A 22,773-nucleotide genomic window follows, 5' to 3' on the forward strand; every position below is an offset into this window, starting at 1 on the left:
ACCCAATGGCTGGGTAATACAAAAACAACAACAAAATGACCCCAACAGGCTCAACCCAGCGTTTGGGTAGAAAAAACAACCCAGCGTTTGGGTAGAAAAAACAACCCAGCGTTTGGGTAGAAAAAACAACCCGGCGTTTTTTAGAGTGTATCAGAGAGAAAATACTTTCTCTAGTGTGTGTTGAGAACAGTGTGTGTGTGTGTGTGGGAGGGAGGGAGGGAGCAGTGCTGCTGAGTCTGCAGTTTTATGGTGGTTTATCTTAATGTCATATTACGGGCCAGACAAACAGTTATGTCCCTAAAAGTCATGGGCTGCTGATGACAGCCTATACGCCAGACACTTTTAAAACCCCTCATCGACTGAGAGCTATTTTACTTCTTGTGATGTAGATATGTTAACCGTTCTGTCATTCTATCTATATATCTATCGTTCGTAAGTAGGTTTCCTAAATGTTCCCTTAAGAAAAACAATGTGAGACTAGTGTTTGTCTTGATAAACTTTCGTTTTTTAGTCATCCATTGAAAAATCTTTCATGATTCATTCATTTGTGCAGTAGGTACCAGAGAGCACTCTGTATTTATGGATGTAGTCAGGCTAAAGGGCATTGTATTGTCCTCCTAATGCACGCTGTGCTTTTAGAAGTCACCTTGAGTGTCTCTGCACTGTCTGGAAGCTCTCTGAGAGTCACCGAACGATTGATCCAAGAGATAGACTTCATCAGAGCAGAGAATGATATCCTGTCTGCATGTCTCAAGGCTAAAAGAGACGTCTGGACACACACGCACACACACACACGCAGTCTTCATATGCTTCATTATTCCTCAGGTATTATCTTGGTATACAAGTGTAAGGATGACCTGCATTTGGAGAGTCAGCACTGAAACATCTAGATGGATGAATCTCATTACCATATGCTAAACATTTGTGCACCACTTTTATGTCCAATATGATAACCAAATTAATCATGCAACATGATGCGGTTATGATGATACAATTTTTTTACACTCTACAACTACCTTTTCTTCTGTGGTAATGTGTGAAATATGGGGTTATCTTCTTCTCCCTGTTGTTGTGTAATGCTTCGCCAGCTTGTCTTTTGAGCATCTCACCCTGAGAATTTTTTTTTTATGTTAGTATGCAGTTTACGATATATATGCTGTGCAGTATTTAGCAAGGGTTGTGCAACATTCTGAACTTCCATAAGGCGTATAAACCTCAAAACCTCAAGGCTTTTTAACTTTTTTAAAATATTTGTCAAGCCAGCATTCGCTTTTATAGTTGAAAATGACTCAAATTTCTTTGAATTTCTGTTCATTTGAATTATACTACTTATTTTACTTGCGTTCAGATTTACGTGAATTGCAATTCTGCTAACTAACTCGATTTAAAATCAATTCAAGCTCAATTCAGCTCTTGAATATGATGCTTAGCATGTGTTCTCTTTTCTATTTGGGATCAAATGTTTTTGTATAAAAACCACTAAACTGTATAACTTACCAGTTCACCATCTCTCTTTTTTCCTCTCTCTCTAGTGGGATGTTTTTTGATGGGAATCACACATACATGATCGAACCGGGAGGAGAGAATACTACGAGTGTAAGTATAGTTGATTCCTGCATTAAACAAAGAGAATGTCCTTCCATGTATGCATAATATCACCCAGTTATATCGCCATTATATCAGTATTTGTACTTGATGTTCAAACCGGAGTCAGACAATGATGGAGAGACTCGTGAAGAGGTTATGTGACAGGACATTTCTGAATGGTTAGTTGATGAATTTATAGCTGATGTGGAGTTAACTATCTTCTAGACATCTATTAGCATATTCTGTCATGACAATCTATAGACCTTATGCGCCAGAGAAACGAGGGCGCCGCCATCTTTAGAATATTGTCTTTTAAAGTCTGCGTGAACTGGAAGTTGCAAACGACTTTTCTCCAGTGTTGTGACGTATTTCCCAGTGAAACGGAATATTGAACAGAGGGCAGGGTTTTACTCTAGCGCTCCTCCTCTCCATCTCTGCTCATAACAGACTAACGGTTTGAGGGGAGTGGTTAAGTGTTTCCCAACCCAAGCCGTCAAACCTACGTCATCAGAGAGGGAATGCCATTCCAGACCGGAAGTAACTTTTCAGATTTTGATTAAAGATTACCACGCCAAACAAATTTTTTCTGTGTATTAACTTGCACGGATTAATTTTTCACCACAAGATTAGTAATATGCGCTAACAAAGTAAATAGGGTCAATTTAGATTTCAGTTGGACTTTAACTTCCGTTTTTGCGGTCGCTCTGTATATTTCCATGGCATTGCTGTCCAGGAGTAATTCGCTTTTGAAGTGGATTTACTTAATGTAAAGTTAACGAAAGTTATCATGAGGACTGTAATGTTTAAAGCAGATGACTTGACAAATTTCAGTCGACCGGGAAGATTTTTAAACGAGCCGTTCATTCATAAACACGCAACATCGCTGTGAAAATAATACAGACCGGAAGTCAAAAGACAACGAGTGCAGCGCTGAAAAGGGGCGGGGCTACATAAGGTCTATAAATTGCGTTCCCGGAGGAGGGGTTTATGTAAATTCTAGGGTTGGTGATGTCACTAACCCGGGAGGAATGTCTTGTAGTCCCTACCAGTCGTTTGTTGTAGTCCTTAAAAAACGATTTCTATAAAAACAAATATCTTCCTTTGCTTTGAACTTTGAGCATTGTAACTTTGCAGATGTTGTTTGTCCTCAAACAGCAACATTACACACTAACTAAAGTTAGAAAAGTAAAATCATAATCAATCACTCATTTAAGGTGAATAGATGAAACTTTTTTTTTTTATTGTGTCGTATATCCCATGTTTTCTGGGGGCAACCGATAGGGTTTGGTAAACAAAACAAACCGACATTTAATGTATTATTTAAAGAAAATCCTGACCTTGGCCATTGGTCTTCTGTGCACAGCTGCGTGACGTACTGGTTCGTGAGACTATTAGCACCACAGTTCACTCCGACTCGGAATACAAGTACATGAATTGTATTTCTGTTACTACAATGTGCTAAGTTCTAGTAAGGGTGGTCATGAGTAGTTTAAACAGCCTTCTAATATATGTTGGTGTAAGATGATGTTCCCCTCCACACACACAAACTATGCCCTTGGATGAAACTACTTGATAGTGATTGTTTGAGGCAAGGAAATGACCCAGAGCAGTTTAACAGGGTTTTTCCTGTGCAGACAGGGCATAAGTTGACCGATAAGCCCATCACACAGTCGATAGAGACACCTGACTCTGCAAAAGCACAGCTATTATCTGCTAATGGCAGAATCCCACATGAACACTCCCAGAGAACGAGGAGGGCATATCTGTGAAAGACGAGCTAATGCTGTGTCACTGAGACACTAAGGTTGTAGAGAGGAAAAATATCATTTCTTATCCTCAGAATGGTGATCTGATTCATTAAGTGGTTCACAGAGGAAAATGCTAATGAAGAGATTTGTGTCATTTAGAGCAAAGGTGAAAGGCTGAAATGTTAAAGCTCTCTTATTAATAGGAGAATGAAACCTGCTTAGTGACACAGAAGGGAGTTTATGATCCATCTACAGTTTGCTTTTATCTGTCAGTGCTTTGTTTTATCTGTCACAGTCGTATATTATAAATCTTTATTTATGCAATCAGAAATGTCTTTAAGGTAATAGTTAATAGTTTAAGGTAATACTTCAGCATCACACACACACACACACACACACACACACACACACACACACACACACATAATGTATATATACTATACATTTATTAAATTATATACAGTATATATATATATATATATATATATGTGTATGTGTGTAATTAATAAATGTATATTGTATGTATACATTTCATTATTTTCTTAATTTTATATATATTATTTCCCGAAAATAAAGTGCAACATAAAAAATCACCGCTTGAAGTCTAGACAGATTTGTTGATTATAATGGGAGCAATAGTTTTTGATCGTTTTTTTGTATATGCATCTCAAGACCTTTGTATCTGATGTTAATGATTCCTAGTTTACCTCCTAGTTTTTCCACTCCACAACTGCCCTTTCCTCTGGTAATGTGTGGAATGGTTGTCTTCTTCTTCCGGTTGTTGAGTAATGCTTCGTCAGCTTGTCTCATGAGCATCTCACCCTTTTATTTATCGTCTTTATCCTGATGGTTTGGTCATGTTTAATATATCAACCCCATGACTTTGCGTGTTGTTGACCTCAGCAACAGGGCAGTCCTCTTATTTGATTCATTCAGACACAAACTAGAGGGGCAGTATCGTCCTGTTCACCATATGGCACATGCATCTGTCATCCGCCTCACACTGCAGCAGGGGACATGAAAACATGTCCCTCTTTGGCCTCTGTAGCGTCTCTCAGTGCTAGATGCTGTACGAAGCGATTCATAAGTTTCCAAAGTAAAAATGTTAATCCTTGCAATCATTCATCAAAATATAGTAAATATATTTTTCAGTTGATGTCAGCTCGGCTGAAAATAATTTGAACTCTAAGCCAAATAGCTAAGAATATACAGTATATTTACAGATAGATTATTACAGTGTAGCTTTTCTAAAATCTTTCACAGTAAAAAAAAAAAAAAATTATTTAAGAAATTATATATTTAACAATAAATATATGTTTTTTAATAATGATATTTTTACACTTATGTTTTACTGTATTTTTTATCAAATAAATGTAGCCTTGTTAAGAGTTCTTTCAAAATTATTAAAAGAAAAACTAACTGACCCCAGATTTTGAACAGTATCGTTTATTTTATTATAATATAATAATATTATTATTGTTTATATTTATTAATAATAATACAAATTTAACAGGAATTTATTTCTGGTTAATGTTAAGTTAAAAAGATTAAGGCAGTTATAGCAAATACAGATATATTAATAAATTAAAAAAAGCACTTTTGAGATACATTGAGGTGCTCCCAAATTTATTGTAGTTGTTTGTGATGCCAAACTTGTTCTCTGGATATACACAAATTTAATTTGTAATTATGAAATAAAAATCTAATATTGATATATGCAATTAATTCAATCTTACGCGTGCCGGACAGTCAGGCTGATAGTGTTGGGGGTGGGAGATTGTCTCAGGAACACCCCACCCCCCTCAACATCCTTAACACACTTTCCAAAAAAAAAAGAGAAAGTGTGCCAACCCCCAACCTGCTTTCTATTCATGATCTTAGTCCCCAAGAGAACACACACACACACCCTCCTCTGATCCAATGCAGAAAACCCCATCTTATTTTAAGCCAAAACATCTGATAGGCCATCTGCGTTATACGGCTAATCCTTCACAAAATGCTGCTTCTCATACGCGAGTATATGGGGGGTGGAGCGGAACAGCCTCCACAGAAACGAGGTCTGTGTCTCCCTCATCTTTCTTATCTAGCGCACTGATATTCCCCACTGGCAGCATGTGGAAGCGTGCAGGAGTGTGGTGTTCCTGTAGCTCAGCTGCTAGAGCATGGTGCTTCCAACGACAAGGTCAGGGACTTATAAATGCCTGATAAACGGGCCTCCAATGCACTGTAAGTCACTGTGGATAGAAGTTTCTGGCAAATGCAGTGATTTAATTGTTAAATATTGGAGTTGTTGGATATTTCATGTCAGCTTTTGTTTAATGTCTTGAGACTGACTGGCTCTGTTAGCCTTGCTAACTTTCCGAAGCAGCAATGGATCCTCATAAGTGACTGATTTAAAGGGATAGTTCCTCATGTTGTTCCAAATCTGTTTCTTTCTTTTTGAATGCAAAAGAAGATATTTTAAAGAATGTTGGAAACCATACAGTTGATGGCACTCATTGATTGATCATTGAATATTTTTTTGTCCTGCTATTGAAGTCAATGGGTTCCGCCAACTGCTGGTTACCAACATTCTTTAAAATATCTTCTTTAAAAAAGGTCCAATGTCTTTTTCCTGAGTCACTTTCAAATTGAGCAGCTTTCTGTTGGTCTTGGTAAATTCAAATTTTGTGTGGGTACATTTTCCACCCTCCTGTGAAAATCCCTATCGCATGGATTCCCGTTAAAATTACTGGATTTTTCCTACAAAAAATTTCCCAAACAATAGTAAAATGTGACTGCACCTTTAAAGGGATACTCCACTTTTTTTGGAAATAGGCTCATTTTACTACTCCCCCAGAGTTAAACAGTTGAGTTTTACTGTTTTCGAATCCATTCAGCCGAACTCCGGGTCTGGCGGTACCACTTTTAGCATAGCTTAGCATAGATCATTGAATCGGACAAGACCATTAGCATCTCTCTCAAAAAAATTACCAAAGAGTTTCGATATTTTTCCTATTTAAAACTTGACTCTTCTGTAGTTACATCGTGTACTAAGACCGACGGGAAATGTAAAGTTGCGATTTTCTAGGCTGATGTGGCTAGGAACTATACTCTCATTCCTGCGTAATAATCAAGAAACTTTGCTGCCGTACCATGAGTCCAGCAGGCGTAATGATATGACGCAGCGCCTGAAAATAGTCCCCACCTCGGTAACTCCCAACGTGACCGGGACTAAGTTTATCTAACCTATTAGACCTATTTTCAGGCGCTGCGTCATATCATTACGCCTGCTGCACCCATGGTAGTTTCTTGATTATTACGCAGGAATGAGAGTATAGTTCCTAGCCATATCAGCCTAGAAAATCACAACTTTACATTTTCCGTCTGTCTTAGTACACGATGTAACTACAGAAGAGTCAAGTTTTAAATAGGAAAAATATCGAAACTCTTTGGTCATTTTTTTGAGAGAGATGCTAATGGTCCTGTCCGATTCAATGATCTATGCTAAGCTATGCTAAAAGTGGGACCCCCAGACCCGGAGATCGGCTGAATGGATTCGAAAACGGTAAAACTCAACTGTTTAACTCTGGGGGAGTTGTAAAATGAGCCTATTTCCAAAAAAAGTGGAGTATCCCTTTAAAACACTCTACATAGACAGCAACGCTGCAAATAAAAAAAAAATAGTGCTCGAGAGAAGCAACTTTCATTTGATTTCAGTAGAATTCGCATGAATTTAGTGTGTCCCTATGCTTTCGTTATTGTACTCTAAATACATAGAACACACAAATATTGGGTAATTTTTTTTAAACAATTAAGTTTAGCTTCATCGCCAGACACAATTTGGGGACAAAATTACACCGTGTATGAGATGAATAAATCAGCAAGTTACGAAACACTGTCTAAATCATATTCAGTGACCTTCACTAATTATTGATTTGGACAAAAATATTTCAAACCTAGAAAACGGTGTAATGTTTTCATGTTTATTATTGTTTGCTAATGTAATGCAGGGATTCCCAAACTTGACAAAACCTAAAATATCAAATATCAATCATTTTATTTTGATAGTTTTTATTTTAAAATAATTTATTCACTTTGATTAAAAATTTGTATGATTTAATTAATCATTAGCTTTTCATCAACTCACAATCCCCCTATAGTTATTTCATTAACCCCAGTTTAGGGGTTAGATCAAAAGTAATATAAAAGTAGTCAGAATACATTACATTAGTAATCTGCCCAGCACTGTCTACAAGTGTTTACCCGAGCAAAGCAATTGTGTCTTGCATTTCAGCAAATCGAAGCAGAAAATGTCATTCAATAAATTGCATTTTAATAAAAAGAGCATTCAAGACATTAGTAGTCCATATACTATGTAAAAAAACATTAATTAAAATTAACATTTTGTAACAGAGCTTTGCAGAAAAAGGTTTTTAAGACATTAGTGTTTTTCTCTTATTTCATTAATGGAACATGTGACTACATAACAGTAAACAAACATTACTATGAGTTACATTGCGGTGACTTCTCTGGTGCGGGACCTTTAAAAAAGCAACAACAAAAACATTTGCACTAAAAAGAAAAGACCGGAATGTAATGTGTTTCATTAAAGGCATGTTGCTCATGTAAGGCTTATTACTACGCATAAATCAAAAAGTGGAAGTACAGTCTTGATAAGAGTAGTTAAACTTTTCAAAGGCATCAGGCAGAGACGAGTAACATGAGTTAAACTACAAGGTCATTTTCTAAAACCTGCAAACTCTTCTTCAATGTATAAAAAGACACAAAAACAGAGACCCTATAATGTCAGTTATACCACAAAGTTTCTAGCAATTTCAAACATTAATAAACACAGCAGGTAAAAATTATTTATCCTTCACATATTGTCATGTTACAACCACACAAAGCAAAAAAAACAAAAAAAAACACGATGTTCAGGTATTAGAACAATAGAGTGTATTCTCTAAACCGCAAATGTGGAACTTCATGGCACTGACATTAATAATCACATTTAAATATTAGTATTCATTAACAAGTTAATACAGTGCTTAACATCAACAATAAGTTCAGTGTTAGTATTGAGGTTTAAAAGCATAATAAAGACATCAGGGTCAAGAAACATGAGCAAAATTATTTTCTGTGTAAATCAAACATAAACCAGTCACACTAAATTGAATGCAACATACTCAGTGAAAATATGAAGAGTTTACACAGAAATGTGTTTTGCTTGTGTTTTAAGAATAAAGCACATTAAGAAAGTGATGCTCAACTTCCTAATTCCACTTGTGTTATTGCTTTTATGACCATTCTTCCCTTTTTTTGGCTATTTTCAGTGCTTATAACTAAGAGGCACCTGATACATCCAGTGAATAAAGGCGTTTATTTCAATAATACCATTTTGTTCACTTCAAACTGACCATCACAGCTATTTTCTCATTTCTAATGAATAGAAAAACAATAACAGATTGACCTCTTTGATTTAAAACAACTGTGAACACCCCAACTCAGTGTCAGTCTGTGAGGACAGGAATGTCAATCTCAATGCCTGACATATGGGAGCGTGTGGAATAGCGGTTCCCAGCATACCTCTGCGAGGGGGCGTAGCTCTGCGAGGGGGCGTAGCTCTGCGAGGGGGCGTAGCTCTGCGAGGGGGCGTATCCCTGAGAAGGTGCGTAGCTATATGCTTGTGAAGCTCCAACTTCGGAGCCATAACCGTCAGGCATAGACATCTGTTGCATATAGATGTGGGGCGGCATAGGCTGTGTCGGTACAGGTTGGTACCCCTGTGCTTGGACAAAAGCGGGGGCATCCAAAACAGCTGGAGGGAAGTTCTGGGGGGCGTATGTCATGGGAGAAGGCAAGCCGTTGGTCATGAGGGGCTGCGCGGAGGGGCTGTTGGCCATTAAGGGCACTTCAGGGAGAGGTAGCCAGAAGGGTGAAGGCAGTTTTTTACACATGCAATACCACATGAACATCAGCAGAGCAGCTAAGATCAGACCACCAGCGCTGCCGATGGCCACATACACCCCAAACTCAACGGCAAACAGATTTTCGTAGCGCTCGTTAAGGTTGCGCGTGTGGAACAGGAACCAGACGGAAGGTGGCATGGCGATGGCCCCACCTAGAAACAGAAGCATCGCTGCTACTAGGTGGCACCCTGAACTGTTGACCAAGCAGCGCGAGTTCTTGATGTCATCAGGAGTTTTGGAGCAGCAAGCAGTTTTACACATGCCAGTGAGACAGAGCAGAAGAGCCAAGCTGGAAAACAGCAGACCTGTGCAGAGAAGAGGCTGACGTCAACATTTAAGAATAAACTTAGGGCCCTATGATTTCCACGATACAGAAAATGTGGAAGGAATTGTGGAATCCAGTCATTAGTGGCAATCTGTACACTTAATCAAATTGTGATATGGACTTGTAATTGTCTGTGAATATTAAAATCACAAAAAGACCGCTATTTAAAAATGAGGTCTGCATGTGAATGTGCGAAACTGCGGCGCTCATTCACACAGACTGTAGTTTTCTACTCCTACGCACGTTTTCAGTGTCTGCCATTTCACTTTATGAGGACAAGGACACCAGAGCTGCTCTCGAGTCACTGCACCTGCATTTCACCATTTCATTTGATCAAACTACTTTCACACACTTACACTCAACTGTGTCTTAACTGCAATCCACCGAAATAAGTTGTTTAACTTTGAGAAAAGTAAATTATGACAGTAATATATTACTGTTGTACAGTAGAATGTACTTCTCAAAATAATTACAATAATATTAATGCAGTTTAAAAAAAACTGTTAAGGAATATCACAATTTTTCGTTTATTAAAAAAAAAAGGTTAATTGTTTTAATTTAAACAGTAACCGGTTGTGCAGCAACAGTTTGCCAATTTTTTTATTTATTAACCTTTTTATTTGATCTTATTTATTTTAAAAGATTAATTATGCAATCATATGACTGCCACTATTTTTGATAATAAATGTGTATAAGATCATAAACAGAATCCAGAAAAATGCAGACAACAGAATAAAAAATAAAAAAATTCATAGGGAACTATTATTGTTAAAATGTTAATAAATTATAATTGTATATATTGCTACGTTTTATGAATTAAAAAGATGAGACATCGTTTTGATAAAAAAAAATTACATTAAACTATTAAAATGGAATCCAGAAAAATTAAAACAGATAACACACACATATGGCCCTATAAACTGACAAGCAAAGTCACTGAACACATCATGAGCACCTACCAGCAGGTAAACAGAACTGTAGCAGTCTGAGGTCCAACTGATCTACTTTAGAGTACCAGTCCGCATCAAAGTAATAGCAACCCGTAGAACCATCTCGCTGCACACACTTGGTCCACAGGCCGTCGTACACGGTCACGTTTTTGGCATTGCGGTTGAAGGTAAGCAGGCGTGTGGTTCTCCACTGAGGAATGAGCGTAGCGACGGTCAGCCCACCCACAGACAGCATCGCCACGATGAAGGCGAAGGCATTGGTGGCGTGAATGTCACGACAAGACATGGCTGGAGTCAGGAAAAACTGGAATCCTTGTGGGGAAGAGATAAGAAAGGACATTGTTAATCAAGAAGAATGAAGTAACATGTTGAGAGTCATTTGTAAAAGTTTGCTTACAAATTGAAAATTTAATTAGGCTACCAGTGCATGGAAATACGAAAGGTGTACTGTACTGCACTGTTGTATAAGAACTGAACTGAGCTGGACAATTACATCATTTTATGCAGAACTGCTTTATAGATGAAATAACTGATGATCTTTACAACAGAACTGAATCAACACTGAACTATCATTTTCCTGTTATCACTGTAAAGTTGCTTTGAAACAAGCTGTATTGTATAAAGCCCTATATAAATAAAGGTGACTTTATTTGATTACTGGAAATCTTACTGTAATATACCCTCCCTCACAGACATACAGTAAAGATGAGTCAAAAAGGGTTAAGTGATGACTGCATTGCTTAAACATGTGTTTAAGTACGAGTGTGTATATAAGTGTTAATGTAAGTAATGTACCTAAGAGTAGAGTGTATGTTGTAGACTACAATAAACGTCTCTGAGTTTATGTACAATAGACGTGTACTCCGTGTATGGAGAGTAAATGTATGTCTCTGTGTAAGTGTCATTACAACAATAGATGTGAGACAATCGCACCTCTGTCAAGAGTTTCTTACTGAATGTATCAGTTTATCACAAGCGATATATTACTTATATTGAAGCTATTGTTTCTGTATTTCACGGGCTCAACATTGGTGTTTAGGTTTACGGTTTGTTTTGATTCCAGATGTTGTTTGGTTATGATTTATACAAGAGTATATTCGAGCGCTAACTAAGTTAGCTAATTTCAGCTAACTGCTAACTTTACGATACAACCTGTTGCGCATTAATTTCATCTTAGTGACGCTGTCAGGACCAATATATCTCACACATACCTGATTAACAGTGAATTTTAAATGACTCTTTTGGTGATATAACAGTCATTTTCTCACACAATCGGTGATCCTCGGCGGCCCCGTACCGTCGTGTTGTGTTGTGTTTATAAGGACTCTCAGGAGCGCGCACAACTCACTGTGCGGGTGCGGTGCTGCATGACGTCACGTGCGCGCTCACATGCGTATTTCGTTCATAGTAACCGTACAAAAGCTGGATAAATATTGCAAAATAACTGTGCGAATCATACAGTGGCATTTAAAAAGGCAATTTTGTTGTTATTTTCAACGACGCAGTCTGGAGTTTCTTCTCACTTAAATCAAATTGTATTTTGGCGCCTGCAAAAAACGGTAACGTTAGTCAAAAGGTTTATCTTCCACTTTATTTTTATTTATTGCACCTTATTTTAAATAGTCTTGCCCATTTCTATACATAAACTTGCTGTCAAACTTGTGAATACTTCTCAGGGTGGCTATATATTTGGTTATATTTCGATATATATTTGGGTACAATTTTGGATACAAAAGATCTTTTGGGTAAAATAATTAAACAGCAAAAATGTTACATACAATATATCATAAATATTACACATTTGTTTTGGCCAACAAACATTTTAATTAATACATTTGAAAATCTGACTGTTTTTTTTATTAAATGTGCTTTCTATCTCTTCCTTATACAGATTGAGCACTGTGCCTCATCAAATTCACTAAGTGTTATGTGGGAGTATTTGACACATAATCATATTTCCTCTCTGTAGGAGGAGGTTCATGTGCACATGATTTATCAGTCTCATAGTTTGGACGCCCCAGAGGACTTTATTTCTGCAGGTATGGACCATTTTCCTGTTCAGGTTTCAGCCATTATATATATAGCATGTATACACTATAAATCAGGGTCCATGGGGGATCATTAATAAAGCAAAATTAGTTAGTTTAGTTTGCATACACTCTGTGTTCAACTGTCCATACTGATAGTTAATGTTTGTTTAAGTTCATCTGGCAGAGTCACCATTCCAGAACCCTCCACTGTTCAGTGCCGCCCACAGGAGGAAAAAGAGACAGGTGTGTGTACTGTGTTCAAAACACTTGTGGGACATTGTGTGTGTCAGAGTATTCATTCTGATGTGATTTCAATGCTGTTGTAAGTTCTGCTCTCTCTCTCTCTCTCTCTCTCTCTCTCTCTCTCTCTCTCTCTCTCTCTCTCTCTCTGTTTCATCTGTCTATCTTTTTCTCACAATCTCTGCTCCTCTCATGAAATATTTAGAGCAGGACTGTATGGCAGTAATGTATAGATCAGCTGTTCCTCTGCAGTAACCATGTCTTGCATGCTGAAGGGTGATGATATGAAACATGTTTGTCACTAGGTTTGGGAGTCGAGAACAGTTCTAATTCAAAACAGGTTCCTTTTAAAAAAAAAATATTCGAATAGAAGGATTTATGTTTATTCTGCATTCTTCTAATTATGTTGATGGAACGCTACTACAAAATGTGAATAATATTGCAGTATGCACATCTGTGCCACTTGTCAGACTGAACGTGTGATACATTGTTTTTTTGGAATTAAAAGTTATTTTTGAATTATTATGCTTTGTTAAGAGTTCATAACAGGCTGCTGATAGTATTGAATGCATTAAGATTACTCCCCCCACTTTTTAATTGTTTATTTCTTCTTCAAAACTACTCAAAGAATCATTCATGTAATCATAAGGGAACCAGAAATCCTGAATTTGGAATTGATTCCAGATCTCATCCCTTGTCACTATCTCAGAACTCATCAGAGCCTTAAACTACAGGAAAATAATGCACAATGTCAAATTTCTCACACAGATATCGCGAAATCCACGGAGTGTTGCAGATGAGACCAAATATGTAGAGCTGATGGTCATAAATGATCATTTAATGGTAAGATGAGTGACCTAATTATTAACCAACCTAGATGATCAAGTCCAGTGTTCTATGCAATTTATCATTGTTTTTTTTTTCTTATGGCTGTAATACATTAATTTTATTATGCATTCATGTTCATTTTCCCCCAGTACAAGAAGCATCGCCTTTCCGTTGGACAAACAAACAACTATGCCAAGTCTGTTGTAAATATGGCTGATCTGGTAAGTTGCTCATATTATATACATTTAACAGTCTTTTTTTTATTTATTTTAATTATGTATGGTTTTATGCCGGGTTCAGACTACACAATCAAAATGTCAGATAGTCACTGTGTAAGATTATGCAGTTTTGACTCCTAAATCCTTGTTGTGTCGGACAAGAAACATATCACAACCAGATATAACGACCAGTCATCGCTTGCCATCTTTAACAACTTGTGTGATGTCATCGAGAAGGCGGAACTAGCGAGAATGGCTACCGAAGCGGTGTACTCAACGGGTAGCTGAAGCGCCTCTGCTATCATCTGCCAGTATTTATCTATTTTCACTCTGTCATGGTAGTCTGTTGAGGAAACATCATAAAGGCAGGATTATTGTTGCCATTGCTTTCCTCCATTGCATAATTCCACCTAGCAGCACCAATACCATTGTCTTTCTTTCGTTTCACCATGTTTGAAAGCTATGTACGCAATAGCTTCTGTGCTCCTATTGGTCAGCGTCACAGATGTGACTAAACCTGTTGTGGAGGACAGAATATCCATGCTTCTGTCGGGATGTTGTGAAGCATTACAGATGCGGCATTGGTTGTCGTCCACTATGATAAAATACGATAAAACGATTGGAATGAGATAAAACGATCGATTCTTGCATCCACATGCACATACGACACCCTACGTCAAATGGGTCGTGCCAAAATCAGGTTGATATTGTGGTCTGAACCCAGAAGAACAAATAAACAGATAATATTATAACTGCAGAAAGCTGATCCTCATCAGTTTATCAAGACAAACAGAGCAGGCTGACACTCTTGTCATGAGCGGCTTTATCTGATTGTTTGTCAGTCTGTCTGCCCTTGACAGTCCCATAAACATTCCTCCATCTCTCTCTCTCTCTCTCTCTCATGAGAGACAGCTGGCATTTGGCTTCTTCAGCCTGTTGTTCATTATGTCAAAATGAGCTCTAAAAAGAAAAAGATCCATCATTCTGCAGTCGTCACATGGGTCCTTTGGATTCAGAATTACATGGAAGAGATGCAATTCTTTATTCACCTGTTGTTAATAAAGACATACTCTTTTTGTATCTTCAGTATTTCAAAGAGCAACTCAACACTAGAATTGTCTTGGTTGCAATGGAAACGTGGGCGGCAGACAACAGGTTTAACATCAACGATGACCCCATGGTGACATTACGAGAGTTTATGAAGTACCGAAGAGACTTTATTAAAGAAAAGTGTGACTCCGTTCACCTTTTCTCGTGAGTTATAAAGAAAACACACACACACACACATACACACAGCAGACATTATTTTTATGATCAAGTGAAAGGACATTTCTAATGAGTTTTCTGTCTGCCTCCAGGGGCAACCGTTTCCATAGCAACTGGGGAGGAGCTTCATACATGGGCGGAGTCTGCTCGCTTACTAAAGGAGGCGGAGTCAATGAGGTTTGTGGTTGTGGTTATGGAAGATGCTTTTAAGTAATGAAAATGTATCTGTTTGTCAGAATCAAAGGTATTTTATTTGGGTGTTTTTTTTCTGATTTGTTAGTATGGAAAGGAAATGGCCATAACTCTCGCTCAGTCACTGGGACAAAATATCGGCATCTTTTCTGATAAGAAACGCATTTTAAACGGTGAGTGTTCTCATTTCTTATTCTAACCTTTATATTTTTCATGCGTGTACTTTGGCAGTAAACACAGGAGTACTCACACATACAGACTCTCATAGATTTTTCACTGTAATCCGTCTTTTCCACACAGGGGAATGCAAGTGTGAAGATAAATGGTCTGGCTGCATAATGGATGATGTTGGGTAAGTTTCTAACAAAGCAGATTTCCCAGATCTCCTAACACGCATAACTCACTTAAGTTTTGAGACCCTATTGAAAATGCATATTAGTCTTACTAAAACAGCCTGTCATGCTTTGTGCTGAGTCTGTGTTCCTGTGTTTTGTTGCTTTAATAACGTTACATTAAATGTAGTCAAAGTAACAGTGTTTGAAATTTGTGCCACTCGCTGATCCATAACGCTTTCTGTCACATCAGATGTTGTTCACTGGCAGCAAGTAAGAAACTGAGACAGATTTAAATGCTATTTCTCATGAAAGTCCACTAGGTGGCGGTAAATAATTTGGCATCTCAATTTCATCTGTCTCAGTGCTTATTCATATGTGTCCTGTTTTCATTTTCATGGGAACCTCACAGACTGTTGATGGGTGGGCAGATTAGCAGTACAGTCTGTGAGGGTGAATCTCACAAAACCTTCCACAAAATATGCACATTTCAGAATCGCATTTCACCCTATAATCAATTCTTATTACTGTAATGCCAAAAATAACCTAATTCTTATTCCTGTTTGTGTATATATATATACTGAATATATATATATACTAAATATATATATATATATATATATATAATTGTTGTTGGTTTTTTTTGTTTTGTTTTTTTATATTAGGGTAAAATAAGACGTTTTTGTGAGACTGACCAATGAACTCCTGTGTAAGATTAGAACACAATATCCTCAACATTTAATGAGAATGAGAAAGTGTTATTGATCATATTAGTCCAATTTTCTATTTTTGGCTATTGATTGCTATTGATGTTGATTCAGCCATGACATTTCACATGTGGACACTGACATTTCACTGTTCATGATTCAAATTCATCCTGGATCTTTTTAAGTAATCTTAATATTCACAAACCGTGTTTGTCAGTGTCAAAGTGAAAAAATCGAATGATCAGATGTAGCAAAGCACAACGGATAATTAGTATTTATGCCTAAAATAGTCAAAAATGTTCACAATGGTCATGCGAGAAATGCCGTGATGTGAGGTGATCAGATAAGTGTGATGTGATAAGTGTTTGTTCATGTCACAGTGTGCGTCTGTGTGTGTTGGTTTGTCTTTATCCATGTGTTTTAATACCTTTTGCGTTTCCCCTTGTTCCCGAATGGGACAGCAGGTGAGCAGACGCTTGGCTGTGTCATGCTACTCGCTCGTGTCCTGTCGACCAGTCAGCTGCTGAGTCACTTCAGCCTCGCCCCCCTCACTCCATCTAATAGCATTATGGCCTTAATTTTATTCAGTCAAGAGTGCAATATGGCGGAAGTGCATTATGTTGGAACATTCTGCAGTTTCCTGTGTGCTCTCTTAAATTTTTTCACTGGTTTTTAATTCGGCCGACAGCTCATAGTGGGACATGTTTCATTAAGAGGGGATTTTTGGGATTCTCTCATTTTAAAGGGGTCATATCATGCATTTTTAATCTTTTAATTTTGTTCCTGATAATATTAGCTAAGGTCTTTCAGTATTTTCCACCCTCTCTCTGCCCCCTAACATTTTTTGGGGGGATTTGTTGTTAGGTCCAATATAGTTTCAACTAGCCAATTATTAAATAAAAGCCTTTTTGCAAAAAACAAACAAAAAATGTGCCAGAATAAAGTAGATGAACACATTGGCATCTTTGTGTGGTTATAATAACCATGGAAATTTCATAACTTGCTGTTTTTGCAGCATAGTTTAAAAATATATATTTTTGGAATGTAGAGGAGGTGTTGAGTTCCGAAACATATAGTAAGTAACTCATTTTCCGTGATATAACCCCTTTAAACAGTTTTAAATTGTCTGCAGTCATTCACACTCAGAACAGAACAATCATGATTTCACGCTAATGCCTAATGTCATAAAGCCTGCGTGAGAGACACACACAGTCTACCTTCAAACACAAAACTCTTTTATAATACAATTGTATAATAAGAATTATGATGACAAAAGTGACTGACACCTGTCATCTGATATATGTAATGGCTTACTGACAGGACGTTAGCTGAAATTCACACCAGCACTCTCAGTGTGCGTTCACCCTCCGTCTTGCTGTGTGCTTAGCTTCTCAAAAAAGACTTCTTCTCTTCACAAGTCATGTTTCAGAACACATTTATTAGTCATTATCTTTTTTTTTAAATCAATGCAAACATTTCCACAACTCCTTCAAACTTGAATATCATTTGTAGAAGTTCATAAACTGAGAGAAAAAGTGTTGTAATCACCACACTAAGCTAAGCTCTTTCTCACTATCAGGAGAATATGGGACTATTGGGACAAAAAGTCCAAACTTCTGAGTATGAGAAAGTCCTCTGGTTCCAACATGCACATATATATATATGTTGTAGTTGGGTTGTTTTTGATGTATATATCCATCATTTCCTGAAAGCTACAGCACACTCTCACGGCTCATGTTATTAACACCAGTATCAATGGCCTTTCAGACAGACACGCTCATGTTGATCTGTCTCTCCATTGATAGACGTTTTGATGAGTTTTATTTTCCGTGCAGCCTGCATGTCCGATCTGATCCACTAACTCCAGTGTTAATGTGGCAGGATATGTTGTGTTCTCTGTTTTCCCCCTTTAAGTTTGTCTTCCTGCTGTTAAAAAATCCTGTGAAAATGTCTGCAACACTTTAAAATTAATTACCAATGCTCGAGCAGGTAAGAAAAGGTGCCCTGATATTCCAGGAACACACTCAGCGTCTGGTAAACGAAGAGTAACCATTTGTACAAGGCATAATGTGAGAAATGCACTTATTGATTTGCAGCCTGCGGTTAAAGCTTCCTGAAACTGCATTGTTGCAGATTGTTACAGATTGGAATAGTGCTTACTGCTTCGCAAAGATCTCTGCAGGATATTGAGGGCAGCGACCCGGCTGATACAGGCTAAGCAGTATTCAGCGTTCTCCTGATACTGTACGATTTAACCATACAGCCACACCTGCAAGTGGAAAAAATTGTGATTTACATCGAAGGGAGGGTGTAGTGGATGGATAGCAAAAGCTATGAAAGTGTCATCAGAATCTGAGAGGATTCGCCTAAAAAGAGAGTGATTTGGGTAATTTATTTGGACCAGGGTTTCCCAAACTAGGGTTCGGAAACTATGAAGGACCTGCAGGGGGTTTGTGAGTTAATTAAAAGATTACAAAATAATTAAATCATAAAAATAAGTCATTATGAATAAATACTTTTTTTAAAGAAATCAATCAAAATTAAAGGATGAAATATTTTATTTTCCCTGCATGTACTGTGACCATTAACCGACATCAGAGAACCATGAACATGCAAACGTGTTAAATTCTTGAAATATTGATTTAAAATCTCAGGGGGACTTCAAGTAAATATTTAATTCAAAGTGGTTCGGCTGGCAAATAAATTTGGGAATCCTGGTTCTCTTACGAGAGGTTCTCTCGTATTGCGTAAGCTAGCTTACGCTGCGGGAAAGTCTCCTTTCACGAGATACTGAAGCCAAAAATTATCCTAATTTTTTAAACTTTGTCAACGCAGTGCGGCAGCCTGCAGACCTAGGGCAAGCGAGTCGCGTGCCCATTGGCTGCTCTGCGGCAACTGCAGCAGCCTATGGCTGAGCCTTGCGCGTGACGTCACGTCCAATGAGCGCGCTTGGCGCGCTTAGTGCGTCACAGCCCGTCATTAGGGGTGTGGCTTAGAGTATATAAGCAAGGAACAGAGGCTGCTTCGCTGATTTCTGTCTCTTCAGCGAAGCTCTTCGCATCGCTGATCTCCGAGGAAGCCGCCGTTGAATCCAGCGACCAGCACGCCGAGGATCTCAGCCTGAGGACGCCGGCCGCTCGCCGCCTTCAGCCTTCCCTGCCTGCTGCGCCATCCGGCCTTATATCCTTTTCTGCTCTGTTTTGTGTGTGTGTGTGTGTCCGCCGCGACACACTTGCATCTAAAAGAGCGCGAGGCGTTGTTTCAAATGCCTCGCACATCCTGTGGCTCGTGCAGAGCCTCGCTCAGCGACGGAGACCGCCACGTGCTGTGCGCTCTCTGCCTGGGTTTTGACCACGCTGTTCGCGCTCTCTCCGAGGGCGGCTGCGAACAGTGTGAAGATTTACCGATGTCGACCCTACGGGCTCGACTCGCTAAATTCGAAGACACTCCATCTTCTCCGGCCGCTTCTTCCGGGCCACGAAAGAAAAAACGTCGCTCTCAAAGGCCGCCGGAACTGGACGCTACAGCTGAGCGCTCGCCGGAACCTCTCCCGCGAGCCTCGCTCTCTCCTTCCCCCCCACCCTTCTCCGACGCGCAGCGGCCGGCCACTGCCCGCACTGCCGTCGCCCTGGGGGATGATGCAGATGATGCCGCTGACAGCTGCTCTCTGCTCGCGTCTGACAGCGAGGAGTGGTCGGGCTCTCACCGCTCCGCCCCCTCTACTATGGAGTCTTCTCGAACCCGCGCTAGTGTTGACGCAGAGCTTCTCCGCCTCCTCACTTTAGCGGTCGAGAGAATGGGACTGGATTGGTCTCCACCTAAGGAGCCGGAGCCCAATCGCCTTGACGGGTTTTTTCTGCCTAGCCGCCGCCCTGCGCCTGCCTCTAGGTCAGCACCCTTCCTGCCTGAGCTCCACGCCGAGCTCTCTAAGTCCTGGAACGCTCCGTTCTCCACCAGACTCCGCTCGCCAGTCTCCTCGGCTCTCTCCCAGGTGGACGGAGCCGCCGAGAACGGCTATAACGGCATCCCCGCCGTTGAGGATGCTGTGGCAACGCACCTTTGCCCGCCGTCTGCTAGATGGCGCTCAAAGTCTGCCCTGCCGTCTAAAGCCTGCAGGACCACCTCAGCTCTCGCCGGCCGCGCTTTCGCCGCCTCCGGCCAGGCTGCTTCCGCCCTGCACTCAATGGCTATTCTTCAGATCCTTCAAGCCGACCTCCTCCGTGAACTGGACGAGAAGGGCTCGGATCAGTCTGCCTTTACCGATCTCCGCAGCGCTACGGATCTCGCGCTGCGCGCTACCAAGACCGCTGCTCAAGCCATCGGCAGATCCATGGCCGCGCTCACCGTCATCGACAGACATCTATGGTTGACGCTCGCGGACATGAGTGAGTCAGAGCGCGCTGTGTTTCTGAACGCACCACTCTCGCCCACCGGCCTCTTTGGCCCTGCGGTCAGCGGAATTGTGGATCGGTTCTCTGAGGTACAGAAGGCGTCGCAGGCGATGGACCTCTTCCTGCCCCGCCGTTCGAGCTCAGCCACAGGCCGCCCTCAAACTCAGCCTCCTGTGCGCAGCTCTAACCAGCGCTCTTCCAGGCCCCCCAACGGTTCGCAGCGGCGCCAGGGCAATCGCCCCAGGTCGCGCTCGACCAGCCGTCACAGACCGCCGCCCCCACGGGGCCCGCGGTCCAAGATCGCGTTGAAGCCCGAGCCCGCGAAGTCCTCCTAGCATCCGCAAGGAGGAAAAGATGGTTGAGTCCCGCTACGCCCGGACCGCCATCAAAACGCACAGCTCTGTCAGTCCCCTATGTTCAGGCTACTGCAGCAGCACACACCGCAGCCAACGAGCCAGTAATTACACTCGCTCGCCTGCACACAAACGCCGTTTTCACGGCGACCCAGATAAATCTCAAAAAGAGTATAAGTGCTTTAAGTGTAGAAAATGTGCCCACACCCATGTGCTCACTGCTTCACACAAGTGCAATCCCCATGGTAACGCGCCCAGAGCGCTCTCTCATAAAGCGGCCTCACACCGCTCGAGCACTAAATGTAGTAAAAGTGCCCACACTTCCGTGCTCACAACTACTCGCTGCTCGCTCTGTCACTCAGTTACCTCAAATTGCTACGGCTCAAACCGCAGGGGTTTTAAGTGTAGAAAAAGTGCCCACTCCCGTGTGCTCACTGCCTCACACAGACCAGGTTCCCATGGCAACGCGTCCAGAGCGCTATCTCTTAAAGCGGAAACTTTCCGCTCGAGCATCAAGTGTAGGAAATGTGCCCACAGCCCTGTGCTCACACCTGCCCACTGCCCGCTCTGCCAGACAGGTTGCAAACCTCATAAAGCCCCCAAACACTGGCCGTGTCATAAGTGCATATCCCGCGCCAGCTCACGAGCACGCGCGCCCACTTTCAGACACCATAATCCCCACGCCGCCCTCGCGCCTGGGTTGTTTGACAGCAGTTCACGCTCCATCGTCCAAGATCGAGCTACTAAATTCTGCACAGTCGGCCAGCCCTGTTCTTCTGCCCTCGTGTCCGAGCATCGGCGGCGCGCGCGCCGCCCCGTCTTCTCTGATACAGGTTCCCCATCCCGCGCAACGCGGCGATCTGAACCCAGAGACCATTCGACCCCTAGCTATGCATGCAAAAGCATGGGAGGCTATTCAGGGCGCGTCAGAATGGGTGCTCAACACCATAAGACACGGTTATTCGCTCCAATTTGCTCGTCGCCCTCCGCGCTTTCTAGCGCAGACGGAAACGAAAGTGAGTTTGGAAACAGCACATCTGCTTCAAGCAGAGATAACAAAGCTGCTGCGAAAAGGGGCCATAGAACAGGTGCATCCTTCTCTGAGCGAGTCAGGCTTTTACAGCCGTTACTTCCTCGTTCCCAAGAAGGACGGAGCATTAAGACCTATTTTAGATCTGAGACATCTGAACAAAGCCCTCATGAGACGGCCGTTCAGGATGATTACAACCAGACAGATCCTCGCGCAAATTCGCCCAGGAGACTGGTTTATCTCTCTCGATCTGAAGGACGCTTATTTCCAGATCCAGATAACTCCCCGTCACAGGCCATTTTTGAGATTCGCCTTCGACGGTCGAGCTTATCAATACACAGTCCTGCCGTTCGGCCTGTCTTTAGCACCCCGTACATTTACGAAATGCATGGACACGGCTCTCGCTCCCCTGAGGAGTCAGGGAATGCGAATTCTGAACTACTTGGACGATTGGCTCGTTCTAGCGCAGTCAGAGACAGAACTTGTGTCTCACAGAACAGCGCTACTCGACCACCTGGAGGTTTTGGGTCTAGCGGTCAACTGGACAAAGAGCTCGCTCTCGCCCCGGCAGTCGATTTCCTTTCTCGGAATAGAACTGGACTCGGTGGCGATGACGGCCAGATTG

The 22,773-nt window shown here is 40.8% G+C and overlaps 2 protein-coding genes across 2 annotated transcripts in view; one reads left to right on the forward strand and one right to left on the reverse strand.

Annotated features, from left to right (window-relative positions):
- The window catches only part of adam22 (ADAM metallopeptidase domain 22), a 70,914-nt gene that overhangs the window by 26,225 nt on the left and 21,916 nt on the right, over window positions 1-22,773 (forward strand). The window contains exons 6-14 of the mRNA XM_084384744.1: window positions 1,533-1,596; window positions 12,531-12,600; window positions 12,764-12,834; window positions 13,600-13,674; window positions 13,809-13,880; window positions 14,965-15,131; window positions 15,236-15,320; window positions 15,424-15,508; window positions 15,636-15,687. Of these exons, the coding sequence (XP_084240870.1) occupies window positions 1,533-1,596; window positions 12,531-12,600; window positions 12,764-12,834; window positions 13,600-13,674; window positions 13,809-13,880; window positions 14,965-15,131; window positions 15,236-15,320; window positions 15,424-15,508; window positions 15,636-15,687 (741 nt within the window). The remainder of the gene's footprint in view (window positions 1-1,532; window positions 1,597-12,530; window positions 12,601-12,763; window positions 12,835-13,599; window positions 13,675-13,808; window positions 13,881-14,964; window positions 15,132-15,235; window positions 15,321-15,423; window positions 15,509-15,635; window positions 15,688-22,773) is intronic.
- cldn12 (claudin 12) lies at window positions 7,629-11,967 on the reverse strand. Its single transcript, XM_084384752.1, has 3 exons — window positions 11,773-11,967; window positions 10,571-10,873; window positions 7,629-9,591 (listed from the first exon to the last, which is right to left on the reverse strand). The coding sequence occupies exons 2-3, from the start codon at window positions 10,845-10,847 to the stop codon at window positions 8,828-8,830; spliced, it is 1,041 nt and encodes a 346-aa protein (XP_084240878.1). The 5' UTR covers window positions 10,848-10,873; window positions 11,773-11,967; the 3' UTR covers window positions 7,629-8,827.

This window comes from Rutilus rutilus (genome assembly GCF_951802725.1).
Source record: "Rutilus rutilus genome assembly, chromosome: 17".
NCBI classification, from domain to species: Eukaryota; Metazoa; Chordata; class Actinopteri; order Cypriniformes; family Leuciscidae; genus Rutilus; species Rutilus rutilus.